Source organism: Oxyura jamaicensis, chromosome 4 (genome assembly GCF_011077185.1).
Source record: "Oxyura jamaicensis isolate SHBP4307 breed ruddy duck chromosome 4, BPBGC_Ojam_1.0, whole genome shotgun sequence".
Classification (NCBI taxonomy): domain Eukaryota; kingdom Metazoa; phylum Chordata; class Aves; order Anseriformes; family Anatidae; genus Oxyura; species Oxyura jamaicensis.
Window position 1 is genome coordinate 16,413,087 of NC_048896.1, and position 20,185 is coordinate 16,433,271.

The following is a 20,185-nucleotide window of genomic DNA, read 5'->3' on the forward strand; positions in this document are numbered from 1 at the left end:
CAGTACTTGTTAAGACCTCAAAAGCTGTAGATCCATAGCTGGAGTGCAGAAAATACCCACTTGCCCTACTGCTCCGTATCATGGAGATACCTGCAAACCACTAACATTAAATACACAAAAGGAATTAGGAAAATAAGTCGGCTTGCAAGTTGTCACTGCTCCCTCATGTACTGTAATTAAGTTCCTTACCATTTTCTTTCACCCCATTAATCAGGATAGTTTCTTGGTCTTCTGAGGCACAATCCTGCTCTTGTTGGTCATCCATCAATTTAACCTCTTTCTGTTCATTCCATGCCCCACTGCATCTGGCCAACCTGCACATTTCCAGAAACATAACCACAGTCAGTACAATTCCCAAAATCAGCTCAAGGAACCATGAATAAAAAAATAACAACAATAAAAAAAGCCCCACAACATTACATGCTGCCCTCACCCTGCTTAAGAGGACAAATGCTATTTATTTAGGCTATCATATTTTCGCTTTTCCACTCCAAAAGCCAAGTCCGATGTCTTTCAGCAGGGTTAAAATGATATATATCCCCATTTCCTTCCCTGAAGCCCTCCTTTAGGAGGTGGAGCAGCGCTCTGCACTTCTGCAGTGCCTTTCCCATCACCTGAAATTGCTTTCCGAAAGCAGGTAAGCATTATTCTCTCCATTTGGCAGACGGGTTAGCAGGCAAGCAGGGAAGAGGGGGCTCGCCCCAGGTCGGATGACAGCAGCTCAGTGGCGGGGTTGGAAGAAAAACTCGGCTATCCCGCGCGACAACCGCTTGCCCCAGCTGCCAGCGAAGGCTCTCCTCCTCCAAGCGCTGCCAGGCACGAAAAAGCTCGCCTAAGGAGATTTTGGGGAAGAAGCACCTAGCCTCATTTTTCATTGGAAACCCTTCTTACTCCTTCCTCGGGGAGCTGCCCTCGGTCCCATGCCACCCGCCGCCGTGCATCGGCATGGACACGGTGCAGCGGGCAGCAGAGAACAACCCGAGGGGATGCTCCCGACGAACAGAACCGTGCCTCTTTGTCCAGAAATTAAAGACTGAAGCTAACTTCTGGCAACTTGAGCTCAACTTTTTTTTCTCTCTCAGAACAGGTACGAGACCAAAGCATCGTTTTTTTTTGGTTTTAAATCAACATTCGTCGACGCCTGCTTATCCCGCAGCGCTCTCTGCCCCGGGTTCAGCAGCCGAACGTCATTCATATTCAGATTTGCAGCGGAGTCCTCTTAATTAATGTGAAATCTTTACAAGCGCCTCAGTAAGTGAAACCTTCACCAAACTTAAAAATGTTGTGACACTGGGAGAAAGATAAGAATAACAAGCATCAGTAACCCAACTCCTCTGCATATTTAGAGGAATATTTAACTAACCCGGAGAGTTTGACTTTGATGCAAAGCCGTATTTCAACGCTCAGGACGAGTCGCTCTGCTCCTCTAAGCCTCCTCTCCCCACCACCCCGGGCTCCCTCCGTGGTCAGTGAAAGCTCGCCGGAGCCAGCACCGAGCATATTTGGCTGTGTGCGTTCACAGACCCGAACCTGCTGCTCACGGGCTCACTTCGGAGCACTCAAAGGGCATTCGTGGCTGATCAGACCGGCATCTCCAAAACACTGACGTTTATAGCCAGCATTCCTGCACGCTGATCTCCACCACCCTTCCGAAGTGTGAAGGTGATGCTCCCGGAGAGGCTTATCAAGCAGAGGCAGCTCCTCCTTCCCACGTCGAGCAGGACGACAGGGCCAGCAGGCATTGTCTTGGTGCTGCAGACCTCCACGGGACTCCCTGCCACAGGGACAGCCACACCAGGGCACGCCAGTGCCTCGAGGTGCAGGCTCCATCCCTCTGATGGCCACCAGCTGAGACACCTTGCTTGTGACGCTCTGCACCTACAGGACTTGTGTGTTCAGAGGCCATACCCGTGCTTTATTCTGCCGAATTCTCTAATTTTGCCCTCCTACCTTGCTGACACCGCTGGCCTCCAGGGAACCTTGTGGTAACGCAGGTGGCAGCTTCGTGCTGCGTCCAGCGGGGCCTGGTTTCACTCTGCTGTCCTCCAAAGGATGGGCAGTGGTTTCTCATTTTACAGCACCAGCAAAAGCACGGCCCCAGCCCTAGACAGGACTTGGAGTATGGCCACCCCAGGAATATTTAATAATAATTATTAAATTCACAAGGAGAATCATGGTAGTATGTCAAGTTCTCCAAGTGCATAAACCGAATCAGGATCCTACAGAACTTGTTTCACTTTAACCTATAGGAACCAGGACAAGAGGTGACCCAGTGCTGCCGTACAAGGCTCAGTGCTGCAAGTCGAGGCTCTGGTTTACCAGCAGAACAAGCCAAAACCTGTGGTCACGTCCTCCACTGGGGCTCAGAAGCACCAGCACCAACTCTGCACTGGTTTGCTGCTCTGGCTTCTGCTGGGATGTACCTGCTCAGAGCAGTTTGGTGCCAAATGACACAGCCGGCCTGTTTTCATCGTCGTAGCCGTACTAAAATAACAGCTTGCACTGCATAAAACGTAACGCAGAGGCAGGAACAGAAATTCTCCACTAGTGTGGATGTGTCACTTGCAGCACACAAAACACCTCCAGAAAACCGTAACGGGGACATAAAACACTGGAGAGCTTACAAGGAGAGATCCCGAGCGTTGTCAGGAAGGCACCATCCTACTGCCCCTCGTTCCTGCTCCCGGGGACGTAGCGGGCAGACCCCGAGGAGACAGCAGGGCTCATCTGGGCAGAAGCCAAGCAGGCGGTCAGGCAGTCGGAGGTGGAAAAAGGGAGCCTGCGGGGCTGGAAACCTGGGGGATTTCTAATCTCTTATTATTATTTGGGGGGATGTGTGCCTAAGGGGGAGGGAGGCGTGGGAGGGAAGTTTCTGGTGGCTGTGATCCAAAGACGGGAGAAGACAAAGAGGAGGACGAAATGCAAGAACTGAGGGGCTGTGCCTGTAGCCTTGACTGCGGTACCTCGGAGTGCGGAGCCGAGCTCCAGAAACGAGCTGGAAAGAACTGAAAAGAGTTCAGATGGGGGATCTTCAGACACGGCTGAAGAGAGATGAAGTGCAAATGAAACAGGCAATTTTGAAGTTTGCAGAGACCTGTTGAACAAGAGGACATTTCCAGAGCGCTGTGACCACGAAAGGTCAGCTCCCAAGGCGGACAGGGAGAAACACCAGCTACCGTGAAAGAAAAGCTGACAAAGGGGCTTGACGCAATGCAGAACAAGAGGAAACCGAAGACTGGGAATAACAAAGAGGAGAAGAACAGCTGGGTCCCTGGGAAGAAAAACTAAACCGACGGAGAGCTGGGGTATAAAGGCAATAAGCAGAGAATACGCCGGGTAGCAGGAGAGCACAGAACAGAGCCATGTGCAGACAGCAGAACAAAGGGGAGAGGATTCGGGCAGCAGACAACGTCCAGCCATTGAAGATACACATGGCTGAGGTCACGCTATTGTGAAGAACCAGCAGGAGGAAATTCAGTCACCAGCTTGAAGTTTATGAACTTGACCGGAGCCGGAGTGCATGGAGGAAGAGGATGGTCAAAGCCACGGAGTCGGATGGACTCCAGGTGTCTGGAGGAGGGCAAGAGCACAGCTTGGCAGGCTGGGCTACAAGGACAGTCACTGGTGGTTCAGTCACCGGGATGACTTTGGCAGGACAGGCTCGTCTCGACTGTGCCGCGTACTTTAGGGCTTTGGTCTGCTAGGATCACAGCTGGCGTAACTGGAAAAGATACTGGCTATGAAAGGACATGGAAGGGATGAAGTTGCAGAAAGCAAGCAGTGGAGATGGAAAATAATGCAACTGGTTGAAAGCAAGAGATGGACAAATAATGGGCAGGACATGAAAAAATTGCCTGTGAGAGTAGCACACAAGACCTGGAGAAATCCCCTTCAGCCATACAGCTCATGGCAGGTGAAGGACTGCAAGCGCCTCGGAAAAACCCTCAGCACACAGAGAATTCTCCACTCCTCGTGTCTCCCCTACATCTTCCCACCACTCACACTAACGGGGTTGTGCAAATACTCTTAGCAACTACGTGGCGTGCGTGTGTCCAGCAGAACACAAACACAGCACCCAAATGGATCCCCGGATTTACATCTCCCGTCGCCTTCAGAGCAGGTTCATCACCTTGGGAGCAAGTGCTCTTCAGCCCAGGTGGCCAAGTAACCCAAAGCACTACTTCGTTCTGTTTTAAAAAGCCACCCGAGAAGGTTTAGGGGCACTGCAGTTGCTGGAGCGGAGCACTGTCTCCCAAGACAGATGTGGCCGGAGAACGAAAGCTGATAGATGCCCAGGCTAAGGCCCCACAAGCTCTCTCTACTCCCAGTGAGCAAGAGCCTGTGCACACTTGGTGGGACACCTTTTTGTCATTTCTTTGGAGTAAAACCCCAATATTTCTTGTCCTTATTTCTCTTCCTATAAATTCAACGCATACACAAAGCAAGAGCTATGTAATCAATGCTCCCGGCTGGAAATGAAACGGGGGGTGCCAGTTATTTGCCTACAGCAGAGGAGGAAATGCCTGAATTACAAAACTAAAACATCTGGACATGCTTCTAGGCTTGAGTCAAGGAAGCGATGGGCTTTATGCTCACTTAGAACTGACACTTCTTTGTACATCTTGGATTTTAGCACTTTCCTCAAGGTGAAAGGGGAAGCACTGCTGGTTTACACAACCGCGAGGGAAAAATGCCTCTGCTCCAAGGGTGTACTCTACAAAGACAGCGACAAGCTGCTTTGCTTCTTTCTCAACCAGACAATGTCCTTCTCCCCCAGCAGGGCAAGGTCCCAGGTGGACATCTTATAGGTAAGGGTCCATCCCCCGTTGCTATCAGTGGTGCCGCAGGGAGAGGACGCGCTCTGGTCCCAGCTGCCAGCCCAGGGAAAAAATCCTCCGATTCCGGCCTCTGCCAGCTCTCCCCGGGAGGCAGCGGTGGTTCAGCTCCTGGCATCTTGCAGAGAAAGCGCCCCCGGTCTCAGCAGCATCCTGGAAGCACTCAGAGGGGACCACGGTCACCAGCACGCCACACCTGCCGCGTGATCCAGGGCTTGGCCACGTGTCCTCGGCACCAGCCCTATCCTGCTGAAGCTTAATACGCTCCCAAGCAGAGGAAAAAAAAAATAAATACAAAAAAATCCACCAGGTAAAAATAAACAGCCTGCCAGACTGACTGCAAGCCCACCTACACATATGGGAATTGTATTAGATGGACTAGATTAGGGGTTAGTGATAGCTGTTCCATAATTAAAGTTGCAAGAGTGTTTCAGCTTGAAGCTGAATAAACAAAAGGTCGCAAGCACCCAGACAAAACCCAACGTGGCGATTCCTATTTACACACACCTTCTACATACCAAACGCTTTTATTTGTTGTAGATCACGGGGGTAGATGGAGAGGGAGTATCCACAGTGAAGGAAAATCTTTTTCTGGAGAAGAGGGGGAAGAAGCAAGGCAGAAGATGTGGCTTTTTTTCTGCAGAGTTGTGAATAAGCGCAGGTGTTGGAAGGAGCTCTATATATGCGGTTACATCTTTCAGAAAAAAAAAGAGCTTTAGAGAAATTAATTACATGTCAGAGCCTCTGACAGGTCTTTTAAGAATTATGATACTTTTGAATGAAAACATTATATGCTTAAAAAGAAATACCATGTAAATGTCTCTGAGATATTTACATTCAGCGGAGTAATAGTAGAAAAGAATTCAGCTCTCTCCCCGGTACGAATGGAGGCAGAACATGCTGTGCTCTTCCTAACAACGTCTTCTGCCCTTGCTGGACTTCATTAACTCTCAGGCAGAATTAAAAGATAGAGTTCAGGGCCATCTGCCACGAATCAGACGTAAACAGAAATAAAGCTCTCCCAAAGGGACCGGAGCGCGGCTCTCGCCTTACCGGGCTGCAGCCCTGACCACACAGCTCCTCTCCAAAGCAAGGCCACCACACCGCACACCTCCTTCCGTGCTGACAAGATGGGCAGCAAGGCCCCTGCAGGGAAAAATATCATTTCCCCCCCCCTTTTAGCCCCACTGAAGCCCGTGCAGGACATAGGATAGAGAGCTTCCCTTACAGAAAGCGCCATGGGGCACTGCCAACCCCGCTGCAGGGAAGCGGGGCAGGACTGACCCCAGCGATGCCGTTTTCCCGCTGGATTCTGACATTCCCAAATCCCTTTTATCCTGAGGATTCTACCTCACCCTTGCTTTGTCACAATAATTTGACAATAGGTGGCTGAACTGATAAAAATTTTCACTTGCCAGCAGATGGGGATAGATTTTACTACTAAGTCTCTAAAAAGAGGTTCTCTAGAAGTGCCTCTCCTGCTAACCCATTTTTCCCAGAATTGACATTTTTATATTTATTTAGGCCAAGGGTCTGAATTTTGCCCAACAACATGAAAAGAAAATAATAATAATAATAAAAAAGTACGTGTGGTTTCCAGAACCGGTATGGTTCACAAGGAGAAATTCATACGGAAAGGTGTTCTCTGCCCATCACAAAGTGCTTCCCCTGTCCACGAAATGGATGCCAGACTTACGGGTTCCAGTTTCAAAGCTGTTTTCCCATAAAAACCTGAAGAGGAAATCAATCCCCTAGCTGTTCCCTGGACTTTCATCCTATCAAGGATGACCATGGACAAAAGGCCGAAGTGAAAGAGAAGACAAAGAAGGTCTTGGTGGGTTAAATCCAGCTGTGAGCCATCCCAAACCCTTGGAGGAGGTGAGGTTCGATAGAACAAACATTAACTGAGAATAGGTTTGGCAACCTAGATATAAATACGGATAAAAGCCTCCAATTAGGAATAAATCCGGGGTAAAAAAAAAATAAAGTTGATAAAAAAAGAGCTTGCAGAGAAAATGGAGAACACAAAAATCATGAGAAGAAGAAACAATTTAAGAACTCGTGTGTTCCCAGAAGGTGTAAAGGATGGATGGCTTGTTAATATTCATAGCAAGCCTCCACTTTCTTCTCAGCTGAAAGCAGAAGCAACAATTATCACAGAGCCCGAGCCCCAACTCCAGCAGACCCCGAGATAAGATATTAAGAGCTGACTATTTTAGAGCAGATTCTGAAATAAATGACAGTTTCTGACCTTACTCTGAGAGGACATAAGGTGCCAGTGTTTCAAGACCTGTCACAAACAACTTTAAGGAAAAAGGAAGGAAGTGAACAAAATTATAGCCTTCCTGACAAAGCACATGTAAAATACAGAAGGAGCTTTCTCTGTAAATGTATTCTCACACATCAAGAACAGCAGTATATCATAAAGGGAAAAAGGCGGCAATTAAAAGCCTTGAGAAGCTGAAACGCGTGAAGGAATGTCTGGAGCACGGTGTATTTCAGCATAAAGCTGCGCCGTGGCAGGGGAAGGACAGCTGCTAAACCCACAAGACAAAGCCATCAGGAGGCAAAGAAAAATAGCTGCACCCTGCGTGTGCAAGGGGCAGGGTGAGGCTGGGCAGTAACGGGGGAAAATGGGAACCTCGCGGGCCAAAAAAAGGTCCAAGTAGGACTGAGGAAACCAGAAGGACTGAAAACATGGGAGCAGCAAGGAGAACGTGAGCCCAAAAGCAAATGAGGAGGAGCAAGGGCGATGGAAAGCCAAGCGAGGCTGGGTTCATTGTTAGGGTGAGGAGGAAGGCGTTAGACCTGAATGTATCTGAAAGAGAAGAAGCCAGATGTCCCGTGCCACGGCACAGGCACGTTTCAGGACGGATTTGCTCTGTAGGTCCACGAAGGTCACAAATCAGCTGGGCTTCTTATCTTCTAGCCGACCTGCTTCCAGTAAACGGGAAATCAAAACACGACCGATGCTCAGGAAAAGCACAGCTCTACCCTGTGCTGCCCCATGCTGCTCTCCAACATCTATACAAAGATTTTTTCAGAAGGATCTAAGAGCAAAGTGGTAAGAAACGGTTACGGCGGGCTGGCAAGAACAGGATGAGAGGGAGCGGTGTATTCATGAGGCTTACCAAACAAATCTGAAAACCACAAACCACCACCAGCAATAAACCACATAGCAAAACGAGAGCCAAAATAGAGGAACGGAGGAGTGAGGCCCTTTAAAAAGCATCCCCTACCTCGGCTGCCTGCATTTCAGCCTGCGTGAGAGGTAAAACCCTGGCTCAGACAGAACCAGGACACAAAGTCCGAGCTACGTGTGTGAATCCGCAGCGTGCAGGATTTATCGTAGCCAGTAAAATTAGGAGGGCACTTAACAAACTATGTGCTTTTCATAACAATAAAGCTTGAGATACCGTACTCTGTCCCGACGTGCAGAAATGTCTCAAACCGAACGGGAAATTGCAGATGCTGCAATAGAAAGTTTCCTTTGTGGAGCTGAAGAAATCCCTGCCTGCGGGACCGTGGGCAGCAGGATGGCAGGCAGGCTGTAACGCTGCGTTTTGCCTTTCCTCCTTAGAAGCAGCAATATTCCAAACGTGTAGCTTTCGCTCAGTCGCCAGCTATAAAGTTAAGATAAATCAGAAATGTTAAGGGCCTGCGTTTCTGAGAAAATTAGGCTGGAATGATTAAAAACTCCGATCTGCAAAGGTTGAAAATTCAGTGAGATACGTGGGTGTTAACCTTACAAAAACACAAGGACCTCTCCAAAGCTAATTATGTATCAGGCTAGTCTAAAATAACAAAAGCCATTAAAGAACAGTTCAGGATGGAGATTTCTGGATGGGCAGAATTGCTTCATTTAAATAAACTTATTACCAAAATTCTCTTTCTACTGCAGTATTTACGTATAGGTCTACAAGACAGTATCTTAAAAGCTTCGCAAACCCTTCCTGTGAACCTAATCAGGAAATATGAGAGACCAAGGTCAAGTACATTAATATTACAGAAGCTTTCTAAGAATGGGGATGCTTCACAGTTCCTTGCACACTGGATATTATCGAATAACTCAGCTGAAGAATGGTGTGTAAAATTTTGTTTAAAGATATGGATTAATGCAGAGCCAGAATAGCGTGAGGAAATGGATTTCACAGAGGCACGCCAAAGAAAAGGCTCAGTCCTAAACTTTACGATCCCCTCTCCAGATCCCCTATTAGAAATAGTTTCTTCTCATCACCGTTAACCACCAGGTTTAAGAAAAAGAAGAGAGGAAAAATGATTTTTTTTTTTTTTTTTTCCTGCACGAATTTGTAATGCATTGAAGTTTGGACTAAAGAGGGCAATTAAGCCTGCTGGTGTTGGAGGAGGATATGAAAGCTCATCAGGATATTTGCAGTAACCCTAGTGGGGTAAACATTTCTCTTTTCTAATATCTCCAAATTAGAAATTTTATAGTGAAAAAGAAATCTTGGAAAAGCTCGTTTGTCTCTTATTAGCAATTAACATATATGGACTCAGGATAAAAAGTGCTAATTTCTAAAATACACAGAATTTTCATAAAAGCACGAGTAGAAAGACTGAACAACGGAGCGCCTGGATTAGACACGGGAAGAAATGAAGCTGGGGCGCCAGGAGGAAGGGCTCCTTCATCCCACCTTTCATATATACAACTGTTAATGCTGCCTTGGTGCTCTGCAGGTGGCACGAGCCCCTTTCCTGCAAGACGGCTGTGCCCAGACGTGCTGGGCACGAGCACCCACAGCACAACCCAGGCTCCAGGGCACAGGTTCCTTACCATGGACGTGCAATGGGCAGCATCAAATACAGACACGTCCGCTACAGACCTGGAGAATCCAGGTCAGCCAGGCTGCTAGGGAAGAGGCAGGGGTGAGAGCAGCCCCCAAACGGCGCTCTGTTCCTCATTTACCTGCAGACCCTCGGCCACTGAAGTTCCTAGCCAGAGCTCTTGGATATTCAGCAACAACTTGAAGTTTTATAAGGATTTTTCCTTTTTATAGATACATATAAACGATCGTGTTGACAGCAGATGGCCTCTTCTAGGTGATTTCCTTTTTAAACTTTCAGCTCCGTGCCATTCCTGCATGCTCCCTGTGCTGGGAAAGGGAAGCCTGTGCTTTTAGCTCTGGAGCACGAAGCTGGGGTTACTCCTGCTGGTTTGCTCTTGCTTTCAAATCCCACGCGTGCACACAAAAATGAGTACGATAGGGGAAGATGGGCACCAGGAAAACCACAAGCCTGAGCAGACAGCTTAGCTGCTCTGTCCTGCTCCTGCCACCTCGGAGCTTTGGGTCCCCCAGACAAGACAAATCCTGACGTGACTTGCAGCAGCCACGCCACGACCACTGACTTGAGCATGCTGCCACAGCAGAGCGAGCGGTTTCACCTAGCTGGCACGGCTGGACCGCCACATTTTGCAGGTAAAATAGCTTCAAAGTCTCATCCTGTGATGTGCCTCTGAAGGAGCTGATGCTTCTGACTAAAAAGGGAATGGGGGTAGGTAGGAAAAGCAAATGATCAAAACACTTATCACACAGTGAAAAGAATTTATCAGGCCTGATAAGGTGTCTGAATTGATGATGATTATAAGATACCATCCATTTTTAGCTAATAATTCAGAAAAAGGATGAATTATTTGAGGAATAATATGTGATCATTTATTTAAAGACTTATTATAATGTATATGTTCTAGGAAGCAGTGTTAAGGTTGTACGAAGACTTTAACGCTTGCATTTCCAGAGCGCTGTCTGTTTAACCAAATGCAGAGATCTCATCGCCCTGTATTTGGCTCTAAAACCAAGTGGCTGGTTTAGTTTATAGGGCTCCTGCATTTATAAAACAGCAAGTAATTTTACAAGGCTGTTTTATAGACATTCTACTTTTCCTCCACTTCTCTGTTCATGTTTAATAAATCTCCCAACATCTGCCTTTGAGAACTGGCTCGTTTATTTAAAATTCCCAAACAATCCCATCCACGACTCCGCATGCCTTAGCAGCTCACCCAATTAGCCCAAAGTGTCAATTAAATGTAAAGATAGGTCTCTTCATTTTCACTCGGAAAGGTTTTGGGTTCAGCCAAATGCTAAGGGCGATTTCTGAAGGTGAAATCCTGCCTTCGGAGAGGCTGCAGCTCCTAAGATATCAGTCCAAACCTCCATCTGTATCCAGGTAACAATCCGGAATGCTGATATTTAAGAGGAGAACTATCTGGACAGCTGCCCCAACTCCCTGGGAAGCAATGTTTAGTTAAAGTCTTGGATATCACTGAAAGAAGATGTGGAGATGTCACACTGTGGCTGAAGCATTTTTTCAAGTGTTGAATTATTCACCCGTGAATCTCAGATGTGAAATCCAAATGCTCCAGTACTGCCCTGGCTTTAGACAATGTCTAATTCCTTTCTGTGTCACGGCAGGGTCCCTTCATCAGCCTTCTTTCATCTCTAATCACAGTGAGGTCATGGATTATTACTCATATTCACTGCTCAGCTCAGAATCACCGAGCCCGGGACTCCGCCGTGCTCGCATCCCCGGCCCACCGCCCGTCAGCTCCCCTTCCGTCCGGCTCTTTGGAACTAGGAAGGCACCAACTTTCCCTGCTCTCTCTCCGCAAAAGCATAGCGGGAAGAAAAATCATAAACAAAGGCATTTATCAGCTTTTGCTGGAGGTATTGCTCTGCATATCGAGCTACAATTGTTTCATTAGGAGGATCTCGGTTATGTCTGCAACGTTAACGAGTCTCGGAGAAAAATCCTACGGGCAACGCCACAGAGAAGATAAATAGGTAAACATCCTGTGCCTGACATTAGTTAATACATCACAGCTTTATTCACTTAAGGCAGCCGTGAAATCAATTCTTCAGTAAAAATAAAAAAATTTGTACCCAAATCTGTGCTCGCAGTATCGGCGAGGCAAGAAGCGGTGTAACGGGAGGAAACGCGTGTCTGCGCGCTGGGCTTGAGGTCTGCCCATTTGTCTTTGCCTCATGCAAAGCCCTGCTAAGCACTTTGTTTTCCACAAATCAGGACTTTTCTCATTTTTCCTCAAAAGCAAACACCTTGTCTTTGTTCACCTTCCTCATGAGTCACCACGGATGTGTTCCCAGCCTCTCGCAGACACTGCTGCGGTTTACAAAGTATCCTGGGCGTTATCAGGAGCAGTGATAGGAAACCACAGGAACTACTACAAATAAAACACCTTTCTCTTTGAAAATGCTAAAAATCCCCACCCACGTTTGAAACTGGTCACAGTCCCACCTGGATCAACTTCTGAGCCGCCCGCCATGCAGAATGAGACCGAGACAAGGTCAAAACCAAGCAGCAAGCGGCCTGTTGAAGCGTAAACCCAAAGTTTCACCGATTCCCCCGGAAAACCAAGCCCAGACCTTGGTCAGAGCATCACCTGCGACAAGAGTGGGTCTGTGGGGCCTTCCTGCAGATTCTGGCCCAGCAAACGCTTGCTGGGATGGGGATGCTCTGCAGTGCTGAGCCTCCAGGCCGTGCAGCCCAGTATTTGGCTAAGAAGTGGGTATTTTTTGCACAAGCACCGCACGCTGCACCTCGAGGTGCTCCCCTGGGGCGCACCTTGCTCATGGCCCTGTGGTTAGCACCCCTCCATCACCTGTTGGTGCTGTCCCAGACCTCAACCACGTACAAAGATGAAGGGAGAACCACACCAAGAGGAGTGCCTGGTGAAACTCTGGCCAAGGAGCAGCACACCTTGATTTCCAAGAGAAGGATGCAAGCACTGGACAGCTGGACGTACCCGGGGGTACCCAGTGCTACCCGGACCAAATTCTCCGTTCACCCAGTAACCAAACGACCTCTGACAGTCATCACAGAGCCCTACAAAGAGCAACAAGAGGGAAACACAAAGGAAAACGGAGCCTGCAGGCTCTGCCTCGGCAGCAGAAGCATCATCGGGGAGGTGCAGTGTCATCGTGGTGCTGCACGGTGCCTCCCCAAGGAGCTCGCGGCCACAGCCAGAGCTGCCAACGCTTCTGGGTGCATCCGTCCCTCGTGGGGCTGCCAGAGGATGGCCAGGAACACGGTGGCTTTTCCCACCACGCGAGTTATGGCAGGCTCTTTTGCCTGAAATTCACCCAGAATCAAGGTTCTCCAAGGGATCTAACAAAATCCAGACAATGCCCTGATTTTTTTTCTTATTCCCCTTTAGGCTTATGTTCTTTACTCCCTCGTCTGCAGCTAAAGGATGCACAAGGGGATCTTGGGGATCCTGCGCTTCGTACAACCAACTTGAATCCCATTTCAGATTTTGCAAACTGTTTAGTGCCTTCTGGACAGCAGCCATCATTTACGTGGGGGCTTTCATCTATTTCAAGCCGAAATTGATTGGCAATTTTGAAGAACGCCCAGCAAATTGCTGCTCTAATCACAGCAACTCGAGCCATGCAACTATGTTAAAATAGCATTAGTGCTGAGCCAGAAGCCGAGGACGGCAAGGAGGTGCTGAGTTAAGGTTTCCTGCACGGGGTCCTTCATCTTGTCCACCTGTATCTGGATGCTGCAGCCTCCCTGGCTTTTTCCTGGTGGTGTTTTGAGATTCCAGATGGCTGCTCACCAACCCAGCAGTAACACCGCTTGGTATTGCAGTGGCGGTTTGTGGCTCCTAAGCACTGGGGTAGGCTTTCAGAGGGCTGGCTTGCTCGGAGAGCTGGGTGCTGACTTCCCCAGGCTGCAGGCACCTGTGGGTGCGACCTGCTGCCGACACGCGGCGCTTACCGGCAGGGATCTGCAACCTTGTGGTTTGTAAATGCCGGCGTCAACTGCACCTGGAAAAGACTACTCAGACAGCTGAAAAATAACACATCCCTCCAAGGAAACACTGACAGATGCAGAATAAGGAGAAGATTTTGAATTCCTCTTATGCCAAATCCTTTTAGCAGAGATAGAGACAGGGAAACAGCGGGGAAGCCAGTGATCTGCTCCCAGCATGCGGGTGCCGGTGCCTGCTTTGCCTCCCTCCGGGCACCGCAGCTCCCAAGTCCAGGAGCCCTGGGGAGCGCCACCTTTGGCCCTGTCACCTACCAGGCGGCAAGGACAGGGCGTGCTTCCAGCCCGTGATCTCCTCGGGGGTGCAACCGCAGCATCTGTTCCACTGCGGAGACGCACAGCTGAAGCATACAGCCTACAGCACGCTCTGCAAAGCGCTTTCTTCTCCGTGCGTTGTTTTCCAGCTCAACAGTTAAGATTAAAAAAATAAAAAATAAAGGAAAAAAAAGAAGCAGAGTTTCATCCGGATAAAGCAAACCAGATGCCAAGCAGGGGCAGTGAACACCCCGCTTTGGTGCCTTGGTTCAGCACGAGGTGCCCCAGAGGTAGAGGGGCACAAGGCTGGGAAGGGGCTGGGCAGGATCAGGCCGGCCATGCAAACAGACACAGGCACATGCAGAAAGGGCTCTTCAGCAGGAGGTGTGGACCCCAGACCTCCAGGTGGGCAAGCGTGCCTCCCGTGCCCCGGTGAGCAGCCCCATTGCTGACCGTCCTTGCCAGCAGATGGGAAAGGAACAATTCCCTCACCACCAGCTGACAAACACAAAGGTGGGTAGGGAAGGGAAAATCGCCCAGCTCTCCCCTTCCGTGCGTTTCGCTTACGCCGGTGAAATTTCCTCTACAATGGATTAAATCAAAGTCCATCGCCAAGTTCAAGAACACGTTTAATGCAGATCTATTCATTTCAAGGAGGGTCTGCACAATAGATAGCTTTCCCCTTCAAAAATTATTCAAACCTGCACGCTTCCTTTTCATTCTTCTGTATCTTAACATTTAAAAGAGAAATACAGCATATTTGTAACTGGAGAAACGTTGTACAAATCATTGCCTGCTGTAAAAAGTGTATTTCACAAAGACTTTACATGGTACAGGGACAAGGACCACTTGTTGATAAATTACTTTCACTCAGAGAGTGGAAAGACATATTTGTGTGCACTATAAGTGGTGCTATTGTGGAGCAATTTGATGGAAGTCCAGTAAAACAAGGTGTGCAGGTTTCATTTAACCTCATCTAAATCAAATTAATGGCCAGGGACGGTGTCTGTGGACAAAGCGGAGCGCTGTGCGTGCATGCAACAAAGCGTGCCTGCTGAGCTGAGAAACATCTCTGCCAAACCATCCCCTTCCTGCTGCCCTCGCCCCTCCGGGACCCACCTGTAATAACAAGGAAACGAGCAGCTTCATGGTGCGGCGTCAATGCCCCGTGAGTTTTGGATGAGGGATGCAGCACAAACCCCGTGGCTCCCCATCCCTGCCAGGTGTCAGGGTGACCTGTACCAAGAAAGCTCCAGAAAGACACGAATGTGTGCTACCAGAAAGCTTTGCTCCTCGCTGCCTTTGCTAGTGTGACTAGGGAAAGAGGAATAACTGCCTGGAAATGCTGCCTCCCCCCGAAAACGAAGCTGTTCATTCTGGAGATTCAGACTGCTGGAAATTAGTGACCAACTCCGGATCTCAAAGATAATGGGCCGGCTAAAAATGACCTGGGATTTCATTATGGCTAATAACTGCTGGAAAAAAAATAATAATAATAAAAAAAACAAACTCCCAAACGTGCATTACGAATTCAGTCTGTAGCAACTCCTTCAAAGGTATCTTGGTGAAAGCAAATGATGTGCAGGCACTTTGACGTGCAGCAAATAAATCAAGCCTGCCTCCGGGAGCAGGCACCCAGGGGCTGCAGCCCTCTGTGCACCAAAGCTGGGACCCTCCAGATCTGCTCCTGGCCGCAGCCACGACGTGTGAGCTGAGCAGGCTGCTGCACCGAGGGAAACCACAGCAGGGACAAGGCTGGCACAGTGACGGCCTGTGGAAGAAACTTAACAGCACTGCAGAAATTAAGTGGTCCTCGGGCTGTGCCCACAGCTCTCATTTAAGGAAAAGATGTTAGCACAACATCCTGAAGTCACTTAGAGGATTCCTGTCCATTACCATGTAGAGATGATGCTGTGAATGATGCAGCAGGCAGAGCCTGATTTTTCACCCTGGATCTTAAAAATGGGGATTGGCATGTCGAAGTATATCCAAAGAGCGGGGGAAAGGCTGCTTTCACAGCAGGACGAGGCCTGCAGCAATTTAAAGTGATGGCTTTTGGCATGCCACGTTTGAGAGGTTAATGGAGAAGGTATTGGATGGCTTGTCTCTCAGCCTGTTTGTTAAACCTACATGATGTCCTGGTGCACGCTAAAAATCTCTGAGCAGGAACTGATAAATGGGCCGCAGCGAGCTTAGGGCTGCGGAGCTGAAAGCAGCCCCAAAGAGATGTGAGTTGTTTCAGAAAGAGCCAATTTACCCCGGCGAGGTGGGAGCTGCCAGCAGCTGGATGACAGCAGGGCTGCGGGGACCGGGCAGCCCTGCGCACGGGGACGTGCGGAGCAGCGAAGGGCTTGGGTTGTGGTGTCCGTGTTTGTCTGCCAGTCTGACAGCATTTCCAAACACTGCATGGGCTGGCCGAGGAAACAGAGCTGTTCTGTCGGCAGGCAGGGCGTGACTCTGCACCCCAGAAGTGACAGCCAGGTTTGAGACGCTTTCATAGGATGGCGGGCTTAGGGTTTAGGGTTAGGGATCAGCCCTACCTGAAAAACACACCGGTCTTCAGACAGGAGTGGCTTACTGCAGCAACTAATAGCTATGGGAAAGATGCAATTAAACCACTCGGTGATTAACCTATCGAACATTTTCACTGCTGTTTGGGAAGAACTTTCTGGAAACGACGGAGCACCCTGATGTGCAGTGGGTTCAGGAAGCTGTAGAGGCTTCAGAAAGCTCTAGAGCCCACGAGGCTGCGCTGACACTGGGGCTGCAAACCCTGTCCCACGGGAAGGTCCTTGTGGACCTCAGGGTGGGCTCAGAAGGATGTCTGAGCGACGGAGCCTCGCGTGTAGTTACACGGCTTCGGCTGAGCAGTGCTTTTTGCAGAGGGACACACACACACACAAAAAAAAGCCCGACCAAAGCAAGCACAGAAACACAGCTCAGGGTGGAAGAGACCTCTGAGGTTCACGCTGACTGAAGGCATCTCCAAAACCTGAGAGCATAAAACATGCCCTGATCTTTTTCTTTGGCTTGGGTCAAAGAAATACCCGGCCATGCCGAACTTGCTCCCCCACCCTTTCCACGCATAAAGCTGAACCCTGGTGAGTTTATTTCTGAAGGGGTGAGCAGCCTGGTGCCGTGTCTGCCTGCCAGGTGAGCCGAGAGCTGTCCAGAAATGAAACCACCTTATCCCAAAGCAAGCAAAGCATGTTTTGCTGTACAGTCACCTTACCTCTTACACCCGTTTCCAAACGCGGGTGTCACTGCTGGTATGCCTCCACCCTGCTGAAGGGTGTTCGTCCTCCTTTCTTGCAGCGAGTTGTATTTTCTCTCAATAGCAACCAGATCTCTGGGTTGAATTGGCCCCACTGGGTCAGGTCACTGCTGTAACTCCCCTGCCGACCAGCACACACTTCTTTTCCAGCTTGCTGTAAGGTTCCCCTGGCATTGATTTGCTAGTATTTCATTAATACGTCCCTGATATCTGTTCTTTGTATAGCTTGGGAAAAAATGACATCGTTACTCTCACTCTTTAGATCCAATTGTGTGCGGGAGGTGAAGTGCCACTGAATTTATGCTAAGATTTTAAAGGATGCTATCAATTTGAAACTCACAAAGTACTTCAAATTTTTTTCACCTCAGTTAACAATCTAACAGCACTGCAGAAGTGAAGGATTTCAAATGATCTAAATTTAGTGCTTCCAGCTCCCCCAGTACCATCATTTCTGACTGTCTGGTGTTTTTCCCAGTGCTCGAGCTCCTGGAGTCAGTGATGACATGACAGCATCACCTACAGCACAACTGTGTGCCCAGCCTACCAGACTGCAGAGAAGCACTTGCAAATCTGACCCAGGTATGAGCTAGAGGCTCAAAGAACAAAATCACGTAACAGGAATACAGATTTTTTTTTAATGGCGTGATTTAAGCCAGTCTTGCAACTTCTGAACACGTGAGGATTAGCCATGCTACTTCTCTTTTACCTCTTATCCAGCCTGGTCATATTTAACCCTGAGCTCATCCTACTGCAGTCGGCTGCTCCAGCTCCTGTTCTGCTTTGCCGACGTGAAGCCACCATTGTGTCAAATGATACTGACTGCTCAGGACACAAAGCTACAGAGCACTGTATTATTCCCCCTTTTTGCAAAGCTCCAAAATAAATTTCAAAAAAATAAAGTTTTTAGATAGCCAATGAGATTAGACAGAATAGTATGCAAATAAGAGTTGTACGTGGTATCACCTCACTATGCAAAGGTCCCTGTTATGTGCACATGCTTTTCCTCATGCTACAAGCTGAAGAAAAACTGAAGGAGTGCAACATTTTTTTTGGGAGTCATAGATTCTTGAAAACCCTGTAACGTGTAGACACGTATCACCCATAAAAATATTCCAGTGCAAGTTAAAATCTATCTTTTAAGAACACAGCTCTAAAACGCTTCAATGGATGGAAACCATTTTCGGTTTTCAATTTTTTTTCTTAAATTGCATCTGGGCTGACAGCTTGAACACTGAGCTGCAGCCTGTGAGACAGAAATACCAACTCAATCCCAACAGTAGTGCTGCTACCAGTTGCTATAATGATCTTAATCAAAGCGTATTGTGATAAAAAAGGACTCTGGTTTGACTGCCTCTGGCATATCCTAACTATCCTAGTGTCCAGATTTCACGTTATTGCAGGGAACCTGCCTAAAAGGTATTCCAGGAACTGAAGCGACAGCTTTTCCAAGGTGCTAATGGTATTTCACATGGTGGAAGAGAACAGCCCGCAACGGGATCCTTGCCAGCTCCCTCCCTGCTGCTGCGCGTGGTACCCACGGACCCCCAGCAGGCCCCAGCCCCGTGATGCTCAGAGCCGCATGGGGACAGGCACAAATTATCCCTGCTGCGAAAAAGTTACGCTCTAGTTCATGGCAAAATGCGACAGGTGCTGCAACACAGGCGGGGGAATGTGAGGAGGAGGAGGAGAGTAACACGAATGGGAACAAGAGCCTGGATAGATGAGCTGCGCGCAGGGAGATGCTCTATTTAAGCACTACACCAGCTCCAAGTTAAGCAAACAAGTCGATGAAACAAATAATGCATTCCTGCCTCCCACCTGCTGATAGATACCACGGCAGAAATGGGTCACGTAAGTTCAGGTAACGACAGCACGTCAGGAAATAAATACTATTTGTGCCACACAGGGCCCTGCACAGCTGCCTGGCGGCGAGATGTGTGCCGCTGGAGCAGGCGGGCTGCGTCCGTGGGCATGTTTTAACCACACTGAAAGGCATCCCCTCCGTCAGACCACAGAGGAAGGGGGTGGTTTACAGCCAGAAAACCACATCTTGTGTGCATTGGGTGCTACAACACAAAATTGGTGCATCTGAGAAGCAATGGGTATGTGGGACACATGTACCACACCTAATGCCAGCGGCACTTCGTCCTGACAAGACTCAAAGGATGATGCTAGTAATACTTTTAAACGCCTGAATTTATGTATACATATACATAAAGTATGTAAAGGGGAAAAGAGAAAACCAAAAGCGGCAGGATCGATCCAGCAGTGAGAGCAGGCGAGGCCTCGGGGCCTGCAGGCCTCACACTGAGGTGAGAGCCGTGTCCCAGGTCCGGGGCACTGACCTGTTTCTCCTCACAAGGAGCCAACCCTTTGTCAAAGTGTTTTGGCTCCACGATGGCGTTTCTCGTGTCCTGCTGTACAGTCGGCTACAAAAAGCAGGAGAAATGACAGAAATGCAGCTCCCTTCATGCTATCTCTAAGCACTGATTAATTACCGTGGTTTAGATGATAACGACATCCCTGCAGCTCCCGTGCGGGGCCGGGCAGAAAGGTGTTTTGTAGGCAGCTCTCAGAGATTGCTGGGGGATTACAGAACAACTGCAGCCCTCCACGAGCTCTCCTCCCTCCTCAAACTCACCATCTCTTCTTGATTTGCAAGGCAGGCTACCACCGCGTTTCAAGTTGACACCTACTTCACTGTATTTATCAAGGAATCTAACGTACAACGTACCGCTCCTTGAGCATGCTTTGACTAAGACAACCCTAAACATCACTGGTTGCAGTACCACTTGACACAAAGCAATAACATTTTAATTTTAATTGTAGTCCAAGGAAAACACCTTTCCTGGACAAACATCCGTACTCATCACCTGGAGGGGTTCAGCAAACCTGCAGCCACCACCCAAACCATCGTGCATCTGCCCTGATGTGAGCCCAGAGAAACTCTGCTGACTGCAGAATAACTGAGCCCTCTCTGGTGAAAAGGCCTTTATGATCGTGTTTGAGTGTC

At 48.7% G+C, this 20,185-nt stretch overlaps 1 protein-coding gene across 5 annotated transcripts in view; it reads right to left on the reverse strand.

Annotated features, from left to right (window-relative positions):
• NEXMIF (neurite extension and migration factor) overlaps nt 1-20,185 on the reverse strand; it is a 136,492-nt gene that overhangs the window by 13,445 nt on the left and 102,862 nt on the right. For 4 of the 5 annotated variants that reach the window (XM_035325144.1, XM_035325145.1, XM_035325143.1 and 1 more), the window contains one exon: nt 190-314. In XM_035325144.1, the coding sequence (XP_035181035.1) occupies nt 190-265 (76 nt within the window). In that variant the 5' untranslated portion in view covers nt 266-314. Of the gene's footprint in view, nt 1-189; nt 315-13,898; nt 14,028-20,185 lie in introns of those variants that run through there. The other variant, XM_035325142.1, reaches the window with a different exon arrangement.